Source organism: Achroia grisella, unplaced genomic scaffold, assembly GCF_030625045.1.
Source record: "Achroia grisella isolate CSIRO2021 unplaced genomic scaffold, CSIRO_AGI_Agris_v1 utg2183, whole genome shotgun sequence".
Lineage (NCBI taxonomy): Eukaryota > Metazoa > Arthropoda > Insecta > Lepidoptera > Pyralidae > Achroia > Achroia grisella.
The window spans coordinates 115,473-130,743 of NW_026712719.1; the positions used below are offsets into that span (position 1 = coordinate 115,473).

Genomic DNA, 15,271 nt, shown 5'->3' on the forward strand with positions numbered 1-15,271 from the left:
ATATAATATTACGCTACGACCAATAGAAGCGAAGCATCAGTGAAAAATGTTGCAAATATGGGGAAAATTATAAATTATTCGACGGCTTCCATTTCGTGAGTTGCGTGAACGAAGTCGCGTGATATTACACTCAAATATTACTATATTAATAACAAATACCTCCAAGTCTTCAGCATCAGGGCTCCATATGTGAGACAGAAGCCCACCTCCCGTAACCAAACCCTCGCGGTGCAAGTGAAGACTGTAGGTCTGCCGTACATGACCAGCGTTGTGCAGTATATCAGGAGAGCGCCCAGTACTATCACTCTGAGGAGTGCAGGGCTTGCAGCTCGGACCACCTAAAAGAGAACATGTTGATAGAAGGACAGAAGAATAACCAGTACAGATACAGGAAAGTCCATCAACTGGTTGTTTTAAGAAAAGGTTGAAATCACACTATTTATCGACCTTAGTATGATTAGTTTCATCATGTATTTTATTATTTGTATTTTGTGTAATATATGTAGATATCTATAGTAATTGTAGAATGTATATATATATAACTTTTATTAATGTTTATTTTATTTATTATTGTATATTTTATTATAATTATAATATAATTAGAACTTTATTTAATTTGTTGAATTTTAAATGTTTTATTTTTCTCAACTTTTGGACATTTCAACATAATATAGTTAATTGCACAGGTGTTACCTACTCACTACTAGCTATGCCACACTGTTGGGTTGACTGGTAGAGATCTCTCTTAGAGATAAGTCCACCTTTGCTCACTCTGTATATGTTTAAGTTTACAACTGTATTTAAGTGCAATAAAGAATATATATAACTTATGGAAAGTATACTACGAGTTTCTCTGTGTTGACTAATTTCAAAATATCTTTAGTCATGTAGGTCTATTATAAACTCTAATGATATGGCTAATCTACCGTCAGTTATGATTTCGAGATGAGAAGAAGTGTTGCGACTTCTTCTCATCTTAGATCGTATTCTTTTCAAATAAATGTTGTACATGTTTACAATAACATAGAGAACCTATGTTAAATGTAAATTGGAAAGGATTTGATTTTGTGTTGTAATGCAAACACAAATTGATTAATTTTGAAATTATTTAACATATAGACAATCACATAAACAGGTTGTGTAAAATTAATATACCTATATTTTTTTATATATTAATGAAATTACACGTATAATACAAATCTTTTGTCATTATTTTGAGAAACTCTTTCAGGACGCTAGTAAAAATGTATCTAACATTTTTACTTAGATTATAAACATGAAAGTTACGTTATTTACCTCTTTGTATATTTGTAATATTTTGTAAATTGTAATAATAAATTTATATATATTTATTCATGATGATGTGATATGATACAAAGAGATAAATAACTTAACTTTCATGTTTATAATCTAAGTAAAAATGTATCTAAGCGTGCTAAAAGAGTTTCTCAAAATACTGACATAAAATTTGTATTATACATAAAATATATATATCTTATTAATATTATAAACACGAATATTTGCGAGTAATGAATTGATAATTGTTACTTTTCACCATGTAAAAACTACTGAACGGATTTTGATAAAACTTTAGTAATACATTATACATGAAAATAACATATAAGGTATAAATCACATGCTGATGGAACCACGGGTACCTACAGCTAGTAAGATTTAGGACGAGGAAGCTGCCGGCTACATTTTATGCACATCAATCTTGAATGAAGCCGCTCACTGTATCTCTTAAAGAATATTAACGAAGTTCTGCGTAAAACTACCGAAGTGTATACAATGAAAATATCTACTTATCATGTACTATGCAAAGGGCGTTAATCTTGAGGATAGTAGCTCTTGACTTTCGCTAATAGACGGATGAACAGCTTTGCCTAAGAAGGGTCTAGTTTACGGCTTAGAGCGAGCGTGCACAACTTGTTCAGTTAATCACAAGATTACCGTTCTATACAACAATGCTTAATCTTTAAAGCTGGTAGATTTTGAAACAAATTTCATATTAACGGCATGTGACATATATTAATATTATGGTTACTAAAAAATATATAGTTTAGATCAATATTTCTGTTAAATTGTCCTTATATTCAAACACAATTGTATTATTGTCTTAAGAATAAACTAACTTTTGCCCGCGTGTGGAATTTATCAAAATCCTTTCTTAGAGGATGCATACGTCATAGTAGCTTTATGCATGCAAAGTCTCAGCCCGATCGGTTTAAAATTGTTGTTTCATAGAAACTTTCATCCCCTATTTTATCCCCTTGGGGGTAGAATTAATCAAAATACTTTCTTAACGGATGTCTACGTCATAACATCTACCTGCATGCCAAATTTCAGGCCGATCCGTCCAGTGGTTTGGGCTGTGCGTTGATAGATCACTACGTCAGTCACCTTTGAGTTATATATATATAGATGACTATGATTATGATTATGTTTTATTATTTAAAGCTTTTTTTTAAATAATCACTTGAAAAATACTACTTCATACTTTCCTAAAAGTAAAGTCAAAATGGAACTATAGTATGAACTTATAACAATGTAACCAATTTTTATGAAATTTTATATGCGTATTCAGTAGGTCTGAGTATCGGCTACTATCTATTCTTCATATACAATGATTGTCTAAGGGTTGTCCACCCCTAACATTGATTTTTTATTTATTGAACATTTTTTTTAATGTGACTTTAAAAAACACATACAACCCTAAACTTTAACTCTTCTAACATTAGCTAGTTTTTAATAGCGATTTTAATTAACATGGCAAAACCGTGTTTGCGGAGTCAGCTAGTATTAACACATGAGCGGGGAAAGTAATTGTACCCGCATTAATAAATATAAATATTTTATGTATATATATTTTTCCCTTGTGTCACTTAAAATTACTTATTTTAAACGGGTACTTAATACTTTCTCCACTTTTAAACGGCAATGTGCGGAATAAATTCTAGTAACTACCCTGCTTATAAGTGGCAATCTTCGGAACGGGTACAAATATCCGCCCCACTCATAATGTATCAACATATAAATATACTTACCCTAACATGACCGTACTTGATAGTGAAGTATACGATAAACGGAAGGCATGTGATAACCAGACAGGCTAAGGCGAAGATTGTAGTCCTCACTACCCAATTGAGGGCGGCGACGCAAGGTGACCCATCAACACAGGCCTCACACCCCTCAGCGCAGGGCAGGCATTCGAAGGCATCGTGCAATGAGAAGAGGTTCTTTTGGAGCTGTGTAAAAGAAAAATCTATATCAATAATGACCCTAGACACAGTGCATGTAGTCCCAAGCTAAGCAGAGCTTCGGTTATGGATACTAGACAACTGATACCCTCAGCGCAGGATAAGCATTTATAGGAATCGTGCATCGAGGTTTTTTTTGCGAGAGGTTTTTTGGAGCTGTATAAAAGATAAATCTATCTTAATAGTAACCTTAGACTATCTACATATCTATTCCCAAGGTATGCAGTCGCCCCTTCAATCGATCCCCGAAATTACAACGGCCAGGTTCGAACCCCTAGCGGTGCCCTCAGACTTAAATCGTATCCGTCAGGCGGAAATTGGCCTTCAGCCACTCTATAAGTACCATCTGTACTTGCCCCCCTAACGTCGGTGAGGCTGTAAAGCTAGTTGCAGCCAACAGCATTAGAGTAGGCCAAAAAGAAATGGTACGCAGAACTTGTGTTATAGGTACTAGACAACTGGTACAAATATAGATAAATATTTTGTAAATCCATGTATAATATAGGTAGAAAATATCCAGATACAAACAATCGTACTCGTGAATACAAATGTTTGTACTATGCGAGGAATCGAATCAGCGACTATATATATTGTATTACTTATATCCACTGAGGTAGACTCTACTAGAATACCGTCTACATGGGTACATAGTGACTGAGGTACTTCAGTCTTACCTATTTCAGCTACTAAGTAGCTTGCTTTATGTTAGCTTGTTTCAGATAAAGTAAGATATCAGAATCTATCATATTATTTGTAATTTAATATGTATTATATAAATTGTTTTTCTATCATAATTTGCAATTGCATTCACTTTTTTTTTATTTTTTTAATTAAATACAATTTTCCACAGACATATTCGTCCGTGCCTTTTTTAATTTACTTTAATATTATTATATTTCTTTAATTTCCACTTTTGTACAACTCCAGAGGAGCCGAGATGTTACAATTTGCCTAACAGTGGTATTCACATATTAAAGAGCTCAAAATTTAACATATACATATATATTTTTAGTATTAAACATTAGTTGTATAAGTAAAGAGTCAACAGAATATCAGCGTTGCAGATTTATCTGTAGCTATATGCTGAGTTGGTTCCCTATTCAGCTTTCCGACATGTAAAGCCACCTCTATTTCTTTTATGTGTATCTGTATTTTTTCTGTACCTCAGGAATGTTATGTGGGTGTAATTGGAGAATAAATAATTTATCTATCTGAAAAGCAGTGAAATTACAGAATAAAACGCATCACATCTTAGCCCTCTGCAGAGGCTGCCAGGCAGAAGTGGAAACGCTACTACACCGACTCATGCATAACCGAAATATCTCCTTTGGAAACTATACACTATAACCTGAGGAGTTAAACCTGAGGAATATCTTTCAATTCTTGTCCCTGACGGGCCTGGTTAACGAATTTTGAAAAAAAAAGGCAAGCACGATAGATCTGTATATATCTATATCTTAACACCTGACAATAGCCAAAAAATCCTCAATAGAAAACATAAATAAATAATAGTCCTCTAGAATTGCAACTTATGCGTGGTATCACGCGCAAATTGAACCCACGACCATCGTAATGCCCAATTTACACTCAGCCCGAATGGGCAGGGAAGTGAGCAGCGCGAGAGTGTAAACACGAGTGGAAACACTTCCCATGCCATTGGCGCTACCACTCGCGCTGTCCGGCGCTCCCTCGATTGTCGGTTTTTCATGCGCGAGTCAAAGGATTGGCAGCGCGAGTGGCAGCGTGCTTTTACATTCAGCCCTCTCGCTCCGTTGTCGCCCGGCAATACTTCTGGCTGAATGTCATCATTGCCTTGCCTTTATCCCATTATTTGGGGTCGGCGCAGTATGTCATTCTCTTCCACTGCTCTCTATCGGTCGTCATGTCTAAACATACTCTTCTTTTATTCATATCATCTTTGACACAATCTATCCATCTTTTCTTAGGGCGTCCCCTCCCTTTACATCCTTCTTACAATTTTCTTACAATACTTCTGGCTGAATGTAAATGTAGCATATGGCAGTAAAGATAAGGTGCGCATGTTATTATAAATGACTTAAAAACCAATGGTATACATACCAGGATATGTTTTTCATACTCCTCTTCGATTTCACTGCCGTTATAGTATCTGTTGACAGCTGTGGTGTTTGGGAAGTAGAACCCTCGTCGACACAGGCACCTATAGGAGCCGCGACGGAACCCCAAGCCGGGAACTGGTACGCACTGTGAAAAAAAACCGTTTGAACTATACGTTTATATACATTCTTCTTGCGATGAGATAGCTTTCCGAATGAGCGGTAGACTTTTCTATACTAAATGTATTAGTTTAAGTATTTGAATAAAGAGTTTCAGTTTAAAAAAAATATTCAAATTAAGAGTGTGTTGTATCAGCCAGTGTCACGATTCGAAGGAGTTCTAATTACAATTCCATACATTACAAAATCTGTTAGCTGTTGAAAGAAAGTCGACTGCGTAGCTTAGTTATGTTTATACACAACTGAGCTACGCAGTCAGTTGTTTCAAGTCTTGTTTACACTCATCAAGGGACCTATTAAAGATTAAAGGTTTCTTTGTTCAAACACAGAACCCTAAAAGACATCTCATTTAAAAATAGAACTGGCTAATTCTTTTGACGTTCTAGATATATGAATACCGATCTTAAATATTTATAAATACAGTTCAAAATCTTAAAGACAGTGAACCGAAACTCGTGTTAATGGAATAGACAGTGTGGAGAATGAATTTAAGTGCGTTATTTCAGTTCGATTAACAAAATCCTAGTTAGAACTACCGACGATTAGTATCTGTGATTGTCGTTTGTTGTTGTATGCAGCACTACCTAATAAAATTTTTGACAGCCTCGGTGGTCTAGCGGTTTAGCACACCGCTTTACTTCCTATGGTTGTGGGTTCGATTCCACGCACGGTGCAAACATTTGTATTCATGAGTACGATTTTTTGTATTAGTCTGGATGTTCTCTATATATTCGTATCAGTTATCTAGTACCCATAACACAAGCTCTGCTTACCGTGGGACTAAATGACGCTATGTTAATTGTCCAGGCTTACTTATTTATTTAGCGTAGAAAATTTTAAAAATCTAATTGTATTCATTTTTGTATAGTCATACAAAAATAACCTCTTTTTACAAATCGGTTAAATGATTAATACGGGATAAATCCAATTCCTTAAAAGTCTCGCGACATGTGTAAAGTATTACCAAGTACATGTCGCTGAATGTGTGTTGTTAAATTTCTCGTGCGGCGTCACGCTTGCATTGGATTAGTCGGGATGAACTGTAATCCTCAAGATGGATTTAAACGTCTACAATGTAATACTTGTTTGGAGAACGTATGTGTTATAATTTATATTTTTTTAATGAGAACACGAGCAGACTGTATTAATCTACCACTGTATAAGATTCTATAGGTACTTCTATCTTAATCATCATTACATAGTATAAAACAAAGTCGCTGTAGCTGTCGGTCCGTCCCTATGTATGCCTAAATCTTTAAAACTACGCAACGGATTTTGAAGCGGTTTTTTTTCACAGATAGAGTGATTCAATAGGAAGGTTTATATGTATAATACATGGACACTCGTGCAAAGCAGGGGTGGCTAGCTAAAATATTATAAACGTGAAAGTTTGTAATGGATGTTTGTTACTCTCACGCAAAAGCTACTGAACGGATTTTGACGAAACTTTACTGTAATATAGCTTATGCATGTGAATAACACAGGCTATATTTTATATTGAAATTTAAAAGATGTACAAAGATTAATTCATAATTATAAAAAAATACAAATAAAAGATGTACAAAGATTAATTCATAATTATAAAAAAATTACTTCGCGCCTAATTCCTAACCTTTCTTTGTCATACCTAAAGGAAATTATTTGTTCAGCTCTTATTATAAATTTAAAACTTGCCCTCGAATGACATAACAACGTCTGAAGGGCCGAAATGCTGAATGTGAAGGAGAAAATGTTGTATTATTATTCTCGAATATTCTAACGCAGCTGACCTTTATAGTTTCGATTGAAAGAGGCGAGTGCAGACGGCACTCCAAACCCGTGGAAGAACTTATGGAGTGGCTGAATCCAACTCCTGACTAATAAATACGACTTTAGTAAGAGAGCACCGAGCATGAGTCGACTTTCTGTTAATCTACCACTGCATAAGGTTACAAATGTATATGCAAATAAAAAAGAAGGTTATTTCACAATTTATTTTCGAACTTTCTAATGCTGTTGGCTGCAGCTGGCCTTTACAGCTTCGAATGATAGAGGCGAGTGCAGACGGCACTCCAAACCCGTGGCAGAACTTATGGAGCGGCTGAATCCCAACTCCTGACTAATAAATACGACTTTAGTAAGAGAGCACCGAGCATGAGTCGACTTTCTGTTAATCTACCACTGCATAAGGTTACAAATGTATATGCAAATAAAAAAGAAGGTCATTTCACAATTTTTTTTCGAACTTTCTAATGCTGTTGGCCGCAGCTGGCCTTTACAGCTTCGAATGATTGTAAATGAGTGTAGACGGCAGTCCAAACCTGTGGAAGAACTTATGAAGCGGCTGATGCTCAACTCCTGGAGAACTAGGGGTTCGAACTGCGGCTTAGGCCACTTGTATGTTGTTTTTATAATTGTATTTTTATTCATAAAATAAGGGACAATTATTTTTTCTAACAGATATAAAAAAATGCAGTAATTTTAACATATAATCCACTTTTACAGTATTCAGTTTAGTCACTAACATATTTTTTTTCTGGCCGCAGCTGGCCTGCAGATGGCACTCCAAACACGCGGAAGAACTTATGGACCAGCTGAAAGCCAACTCCTGCCTGACAATTACGACTTCAGTCTGAGGGGACCTCTAGGGGTTCGATCTTTGATTTAGGCTGGTATAATTATATGTTGTTTTAATATTTGATTTTTCTTTTCTAAATATATATAACTCAAAGGTGACTGACATAGTGATCTATCAACGCACAGCCCAAACCACTAGACGGATCGAGCTGAAATTTGGCATGCAGGTAGATGTTATGACGTAAGCATCCGCTAAGAAAGGATTTTGATTAATTCTACCCCCAAGGGGATAAATAGGTGATGAAAGTTTGTAAGAAACCTTGTCAATTTTAAACCAATCGGGCTGAGACTTTGCATATATGAAGCTACTATGACGTAGGCATCTCCTAAGATGGAATTTTGATAAATTCCACCCCTAAGGGGATAAATTAACGCGAGTGAAGCCGCGGGTAAAAGGTACTTTATTAATAAAACATGAGGTAAATTATTTTTTCTAACAAATAAAAAAAAAATCTATATAAGTAAGTATTCCATCTTTACAGTGTTCAGTTTAGTCACTAACATATGAAGGATACGAGGATATTAACGTTAACCGCAAACTGAGAGATTGTAAATTTATGACGACCCATTTGCTACGGTAGTTTTTATGTCTATCTTCCTGAAGAATAATAGTTCGGATTTTGATGACGCAGTTTATGGCGTGGTAAATAAGTATTAGGTACGCTTTAGGAAGCCATTTTCATTCATTTATGGCGCCGGGAAGAGGATGGTACTGCGGGCAATTGATAATTTTATCTCTTGAAAAATAGAATAGAATAGAAAATTCTTTATACAAATTAACTTATATTTGAGTACTTTTGAATAGTTATCCTTATTTTTTAATCTATCACTCTTTCGGTAAGCTGCCTCATCACAAGAAGAACGAGCAAAAAACTTGCATCATTAAAAATGTAAAATAGAGAGAAATTTAGACTTGTATGTATTTTTTTAATACTACATAATAAAAAAATAAATTATATTGTTTTGGGGTAAGCCACCCTTAACTCTTAGGGGTATAAAAAGTAATTATAGACCTATTCTTAGATCTACTGAATATATATATAAAACTCCATCAAAATCGGTCAAGCCATTTTGGAGGAGTATAAACACGAAATCTGTGACACGAGAATTTTACATATTGGCTGTATTGGTGACTGGACTCCTGGTCCACGAACAGACAACACTAGGCTTCCTGGTTCATCATCAAGCAATGAATAGAGTTTGGATATATCTGTACAAACATTTCATTGCTTGATGATGTCTCATTTAGAGGCGAGGTGAAACACGTGTCGCAAACTGGGCATAGATCCAATAACGGTCGGAATTTGATCACTAATAGAGAAAGTCGTAGCAGGGGTCAGATTTCCGCACTGAATGTTTATGGTCTCACACATGCTAATGGCAATGGAATTAAACAAAAGATTGAATAATAATAAAGGCAAAAAGACGAATATTATTTATCACAGATAAACGCAAACACAAGGAGTAGATTTTATATTGCCAAATATTAGTATTATTACATTTATTCATATGGTAACACTGATATATCGAGGTCATTGTTTATTGTCCACCAAAAGCCTTTTTCGTTGATCAATTTTATTGTTATTGAGTATTATTCTTCAGGCTGGAGTATATAACAAAAGAAATAGAAGAGCTAGGTACGATTGATGGCAAGAAAATCAATAGAAATAGAAATAGAAATTATTTTTATTCAAATAAACTCATTACAAGCACTTTTGAATAGTCATAGTTTGATTCTACCACTCATTCGGAATGCAGATTCATCACAAGAAGAATGAGCAAGAAACTTGTGTGTTGTTCTTTTTAATAGATGTTTTTTTTTATATAAATAATTACAGTATAACAAGTAAGAGGCATGCGATAATCAACATAGAAATCGCTACGCACTCATTCTAGTGCAATCAGATAATATTGTGAGTGCTATGAATTTTAAGTTTTTCTACAAAAACATTATTATCGTTAACGAATTCTTCAATTTTATAGTAAGCTATTTTGCAAAGGAATTGTTTTATTTGATTATTGATTGATTAAATCTTTTTTCTAGCAGATTTATAACAGACTCTGGTATTTTATTGTAAAACCTTACGCAATTGCCATAAAACGAATTACTAACTTTAGCCAAACGACATTTAGGTAATAGGTAGGACTAGTGTCGTTGCTTGGTAGTCTGTTTTCGGAAAAAAGGTCTGTATTTAAAAATAAATCTTTTTAACTTAGTTGAAAAGAGTATGAATGATTTTCTTTGATGTCTGTGCTTGAATGTGGTTTTCGACTGAGGTGATGGAGACGAAAAATTACTGTTAAAAAGTATTTACAATGAAAAATTTATAAATAAATAAAAATGACTAGCTACTCCTTATAACATTCACTATCAGTAAGTGAAAGTCCCGTTAAATACAGTCCAGACATTTCGGAGATTAGCAAGAATAAACAAACAAGCAGATAAAAATTGTAGTATCTTATATACATTCATATGAATTTAGTCAAAAGCTATTAATTTGAAATTACAAACAGACATACCAATTTTATTTATTTGTATAGATTGACAGCCTCGGTGGTCTAGTGGTATACCACACCGCTTTACTATCCGATGGTCGCGGGTTCGATTCCTCGCACGATACAAATATTTGTATTCATGAGTATAATTGTTTGTAACGGTCTGGGTGTTTTCTATGTATAATATGTATTTATTTACAAAAAAAATGCATCCATGTGTTTATATCAGTTGTCTAGTCCCATAACACAAGCTCTGCTTAGCTTGGGACTAGATGGCGTTGTGTGAATTGTCCTGAGATATTATTATTATTATTACTGTGTAGCTGAAATTTTATAAAAAAAATTATTATCAATGGATTTGAACATAATTTAGTGGAATTGTTTTTTAATCTACTTCCAACAGGAGAATATAGGATATGTTGCGTGTGTGTACACAGATATAATCCCGGATTAATACACTGGACTCTGTTTATATAAATTCGCGCTGTAAAAATTGAGGATTACAGCTAGTCTGTATCCGTAACATATCAAATCAAATCAAAACAAAAATAATTTATTCATGTATGACATTTTAGCTGTTTATGTACGTCAAGTTTTTTTGTATTAATTTATTGTTTCCTGCCGTCAAATAAAATTAATAAAAAATAATTTATTCTATAATCTCTATTTATTCTATTTTTATTTTGTATTTATTCTATATACTATAATTTTTATTATTTATTTATATACTGTGACATTCATAAAGTTTTTAACTGTCTCTCTGTTTGTTCTTTCTTTCTTTAATCTCTGAAATAGCTGTATCGATTTTGACGTGACTTTCACTCGTCGATAGCTTTTGTTGTATGGAATAACTTAGGCTAATTATTATTCTAAAAATTTACTTCAATTTTTTAAATAAAGTTAAATCCAAGCGGACGAAACATTGTTAGAAACATAGGTAAAAAAACTGTACGTACAGTTTTTGTATCACATATAACAAGCTAGCTTTTACGCGAAACTTTGTCCGTTTACTTTATTGTTAGATGATAATCTGTTTGTAGTCTTGATACAATATATCGTCGGTTAAATAGAAAAATGGCAGTATTCAATATGTAATTTTTTTTTACAAGACAAGCACTTAAAGTTTTTAAATTTTATTTATTTTTTTTTCCTTTAAAGTTATAAATTTACACAGAAATATTATATATCATTTTAAAAGTATTTATATAATGATTAAGACGGCGTGGTTAATCTAATTGATTTATATAAAAGGAGGCAATTCTAGCTTCTAATTTTGAAAAATGTAATTTTTTATTTAATCGACTATATCTTTATGTCTCGTAACATTTGTATAACTATCATATTTATAATATACCTAAGTATATGTTTTTTTATTCCTATATACCTAAACTTTAAGGTTCTATTAACCTTTTAGTTTAGGTATATAAGTTTATGTAAGTACGCCCAGCGGTATTTGTCCTGAGTTAACCCAATATCGTAAGATTGGTTAAAAGTGCGGTCCTTATCAATTGGAGTGTATGCCAATAGGTATAATTATTAGACATTTTTAATTTATCTCGTGCCACAAATCATAATAATATAATGACTCCCCTCTTTAATTGAGAAAAAAACGTACTTTAAAACATAAAAGAATATGAGGATGTTCTCTTAATCCCGGGAGCTTTTGTAGGAAATTTCAATTACGTAGTCAGACTCTGTCCCTTTTAGGATCCAATTAGTGGAAAAAGATCTCAAAAATAAGGTTGCATTGTTAATTTGAAAACAGCGTCGCGACATTCGATTCGAAACCTTCGTTATAGTTGTCTTTAAGTATTAATTTACATAAGCACGAAGTGATCTATCATTATGAAATATTTATATTCTAAAATACTGCGTAACATCGTTTTGTGTGAGGACAAGTAATAATGATCTGTCATCTTAATCACTTGCTGTAGTGATCTGTCTTGACTTTTTGTTGGCCTTTTGTTTTTGTACCTCTCAAAATTCAAAATATATTTATTACAGACTTTTGATATGTCAAATCTACCGTCAGTTCGGAATGATTTCGAGATGAGATGAACTGACAAGAAACTGAGCTCGTATTCTTTTCAAATAAATGTTTGAAATAATACAGATTCATTTTTAAATTCAAATTTGGGAGAATAGTGACTTATGCTATTGCAAAAGCAAATAGTCTAATCAGTGTTCGAAATCCGAATAGACCAATCCCCACAAGTAGCATCCGATCACGAGTATGACGGATGAGCCAGCCATCATTGCACTCAACCATATTAAAGTTATCACATTCACTCGGCCCACCACGCCGCCACAAGTTTGAACTTTATACAGAGCATGACTATTCCAAGTTACTTCACTACGTCATTTAAATTGGATTGGTAAATAAACTGATGGTAAGTGGTAAAAGTGGTAACATATATATATGAATAGTATCGTAGATATCACGTTTTCATTTGATACCACTCATGCGTTATCATTTCAGTGCACTAAGTTGTTATATCTCGCATCCTGTAATTTAGATAGATATAGATAAACTCTTTTTCTTTTAGCAACAATTACAAACACATATCATATATGAGATACATTTTATAAATAGAAATAAAGTTTACAAAGAAAAAATGCGGAAATATGAATGTTACAAATTAAAAAAATTGGAGGTGGCTTTATGTGTCGCAATGATGAAGAGGCAACCAACTCAGCATGAAGCTACAGATAAGTCTGCAGCGCTGATATTCTGTTGGCTCCTAATATTAAATAATATATATACGTGAATGTTTATGTATTACACTATAGAATAGAATAGAAAATCATTTATTCAAATAAACTTAATTTAAGCACTTTTGAACAGTCATAAGCATTTGTTTTTTATCTAACACTCGTTCGGAAAGCTGTCTAATCACAAGAAGAACGAGCAAGAAACTTGTGTGTTGCTGTTTTAAATAAGCCTTGTAAGTTTACATTTACAAGTCGAAACGTGTGAATACAAATTACCAATCAGCACTAATTTTTTGGGTCAAATATAAATATACAATAAGATTAAATCAGTCGTAGTGATAAGAGCAGACCAGTCCCTACAAGCAGAACTCGTTCACGAGTGGGATGGATGAGCCAGCCATCACTGCACTCGACCATATTTTAGGGAGCCCAATGAGCCGGCTCTTTGAGCTCTTAACAAATATACAATTACAAAGCACGATATAATATATAAATATAAATATAAATAGATCAAAAATGATGTTATAAAACATACAACCCTACATTTTCACCTTTCTATCACCAACCAGTAGTATAAAAAATCTTTTAATAAAAATAAAATATAATTAAGAAAGGATATTTCTTTATCCATATTCCTTTATAGCTAGCTTATTTCCAGGCAAACCCATGACCCAATTTCTAGTATTACCGCCATAGAAATCGGCCTTGCTCTGAACAGCAAGCTTTATGGGTATTATAAATAAAATAAACGCCCCATAGTCGCTTGCGTAGGAATGAGGATAATATTTTAAGAAAGGTGTTACATATGAATGTGGATGGTTATAAGGGCAGAGGAAGGCCGAAAAAGAGATGGATGGACTGTGTGAAAGATATGGTAAGAAAGGAAGTAAATAACGCGATGACTGCGAACAGGGATGAATGGAAGCGAAAAACATATTACGCCGACCCCAAATAAATGGGATAGCATGAAGAAGCAGATGATGAGTCGCTTCTAGCAATCTCGTAAAATAACTAAACTCTCTATTTGATATCTCCTAGGAAATCTTGTTGTTGTAATACTTTATTGGTGCAATATATACACGGAAAGGGGAGGAGGGTTAATAGAAGTGGGTAGTATTGACTCCATAGCCAGTTAAAACTAACATTACGGCCTTAGTGATCTAGGTCTTAATATATTTAATAATGAAGACGAGATAAGATTTTTTTTTATAACACAGGGGACAAACGAGCATGCGGTTCACCTGATGGTAAGTGATTACCGCCGCCCATGAGCACCCGAAACACCAGGGGAATTGCAAGTACGTTGTCGGCCTTTTAAAAAGGAATAAGCTCTTTTCTTGAAGGTTTCAATATCGTAGCGGTTCGGAAATACCATTGCTGGAAGGTGATTTCACAATGTGGTTGTGCGAGGCAAAAAGTTTTTAGAAAACCGTGCTGTGGAAGACCGCCATTCATCCAGATGATCAGAATGGTATTTCAGTTTCTGGCGGGTTGTACGGTGGTGAAACTCAGCAGCTGGTATTAATCCGAACAATTCCTCAGAACACTCCCCGTGATATATGCGGTAGAAAATGCACAGAGATTCAATATCTCGACGCAAAGCCAATGGGTCGAGTCTGTCACATAGACGTTGATTACCAATGATTCTGGCTGCTTGGTTCTGAATGCGGTCAAATGGAAGTAGCTGGTATTATTATGATTAAGGATATTGATAAATTAAAGGATAAATCTAATTATGATATAAAAAATATTATTTTGAAATGACTAAAACCACTTGATTATGAAAACTGTGAAACACTAGTGTCCCCATATTAATATTTATCTCTCCTTCTTCTTATCTTATCCTCTCTCTCACACACATAACACACACACACATTGCAAGTAAGTAATGATAATGATAACCTTTGATTTCTTCTTATAAATTGTAATTCC

General features: G+C 33.9%; 1 protein-coding gene across 1 annotated transcript in view; it reads right to left on the minus strand.

The window, feature by feature from the left end:
- The window catches only part of LOC131842414 (probable G-protein coupled receptor 158), a 177,372-nt gene that overhangs the window by 26,874 nt on the left and 135,227 nt on the right, over nt 1-15,271 (minus strand). Inside the window, exons 5-7 of the mRNA XM_059190947.1 lie at nt 5,340-5,483; nt 3,048-3,248; nt 160-338 (exon numbers count right to left, since the gene is read on the minus strand). Coding sequence (XP_059046930.1) covers nt 160-338; nt 3,048-3,248; nt 5,340-5,483 — 524 coding nt within the window. The remainder of the gene's footprint in view (nt 1-159; nt 339-3,047; nt 3,249-5,339; nt 5,484-15,271) is intronic.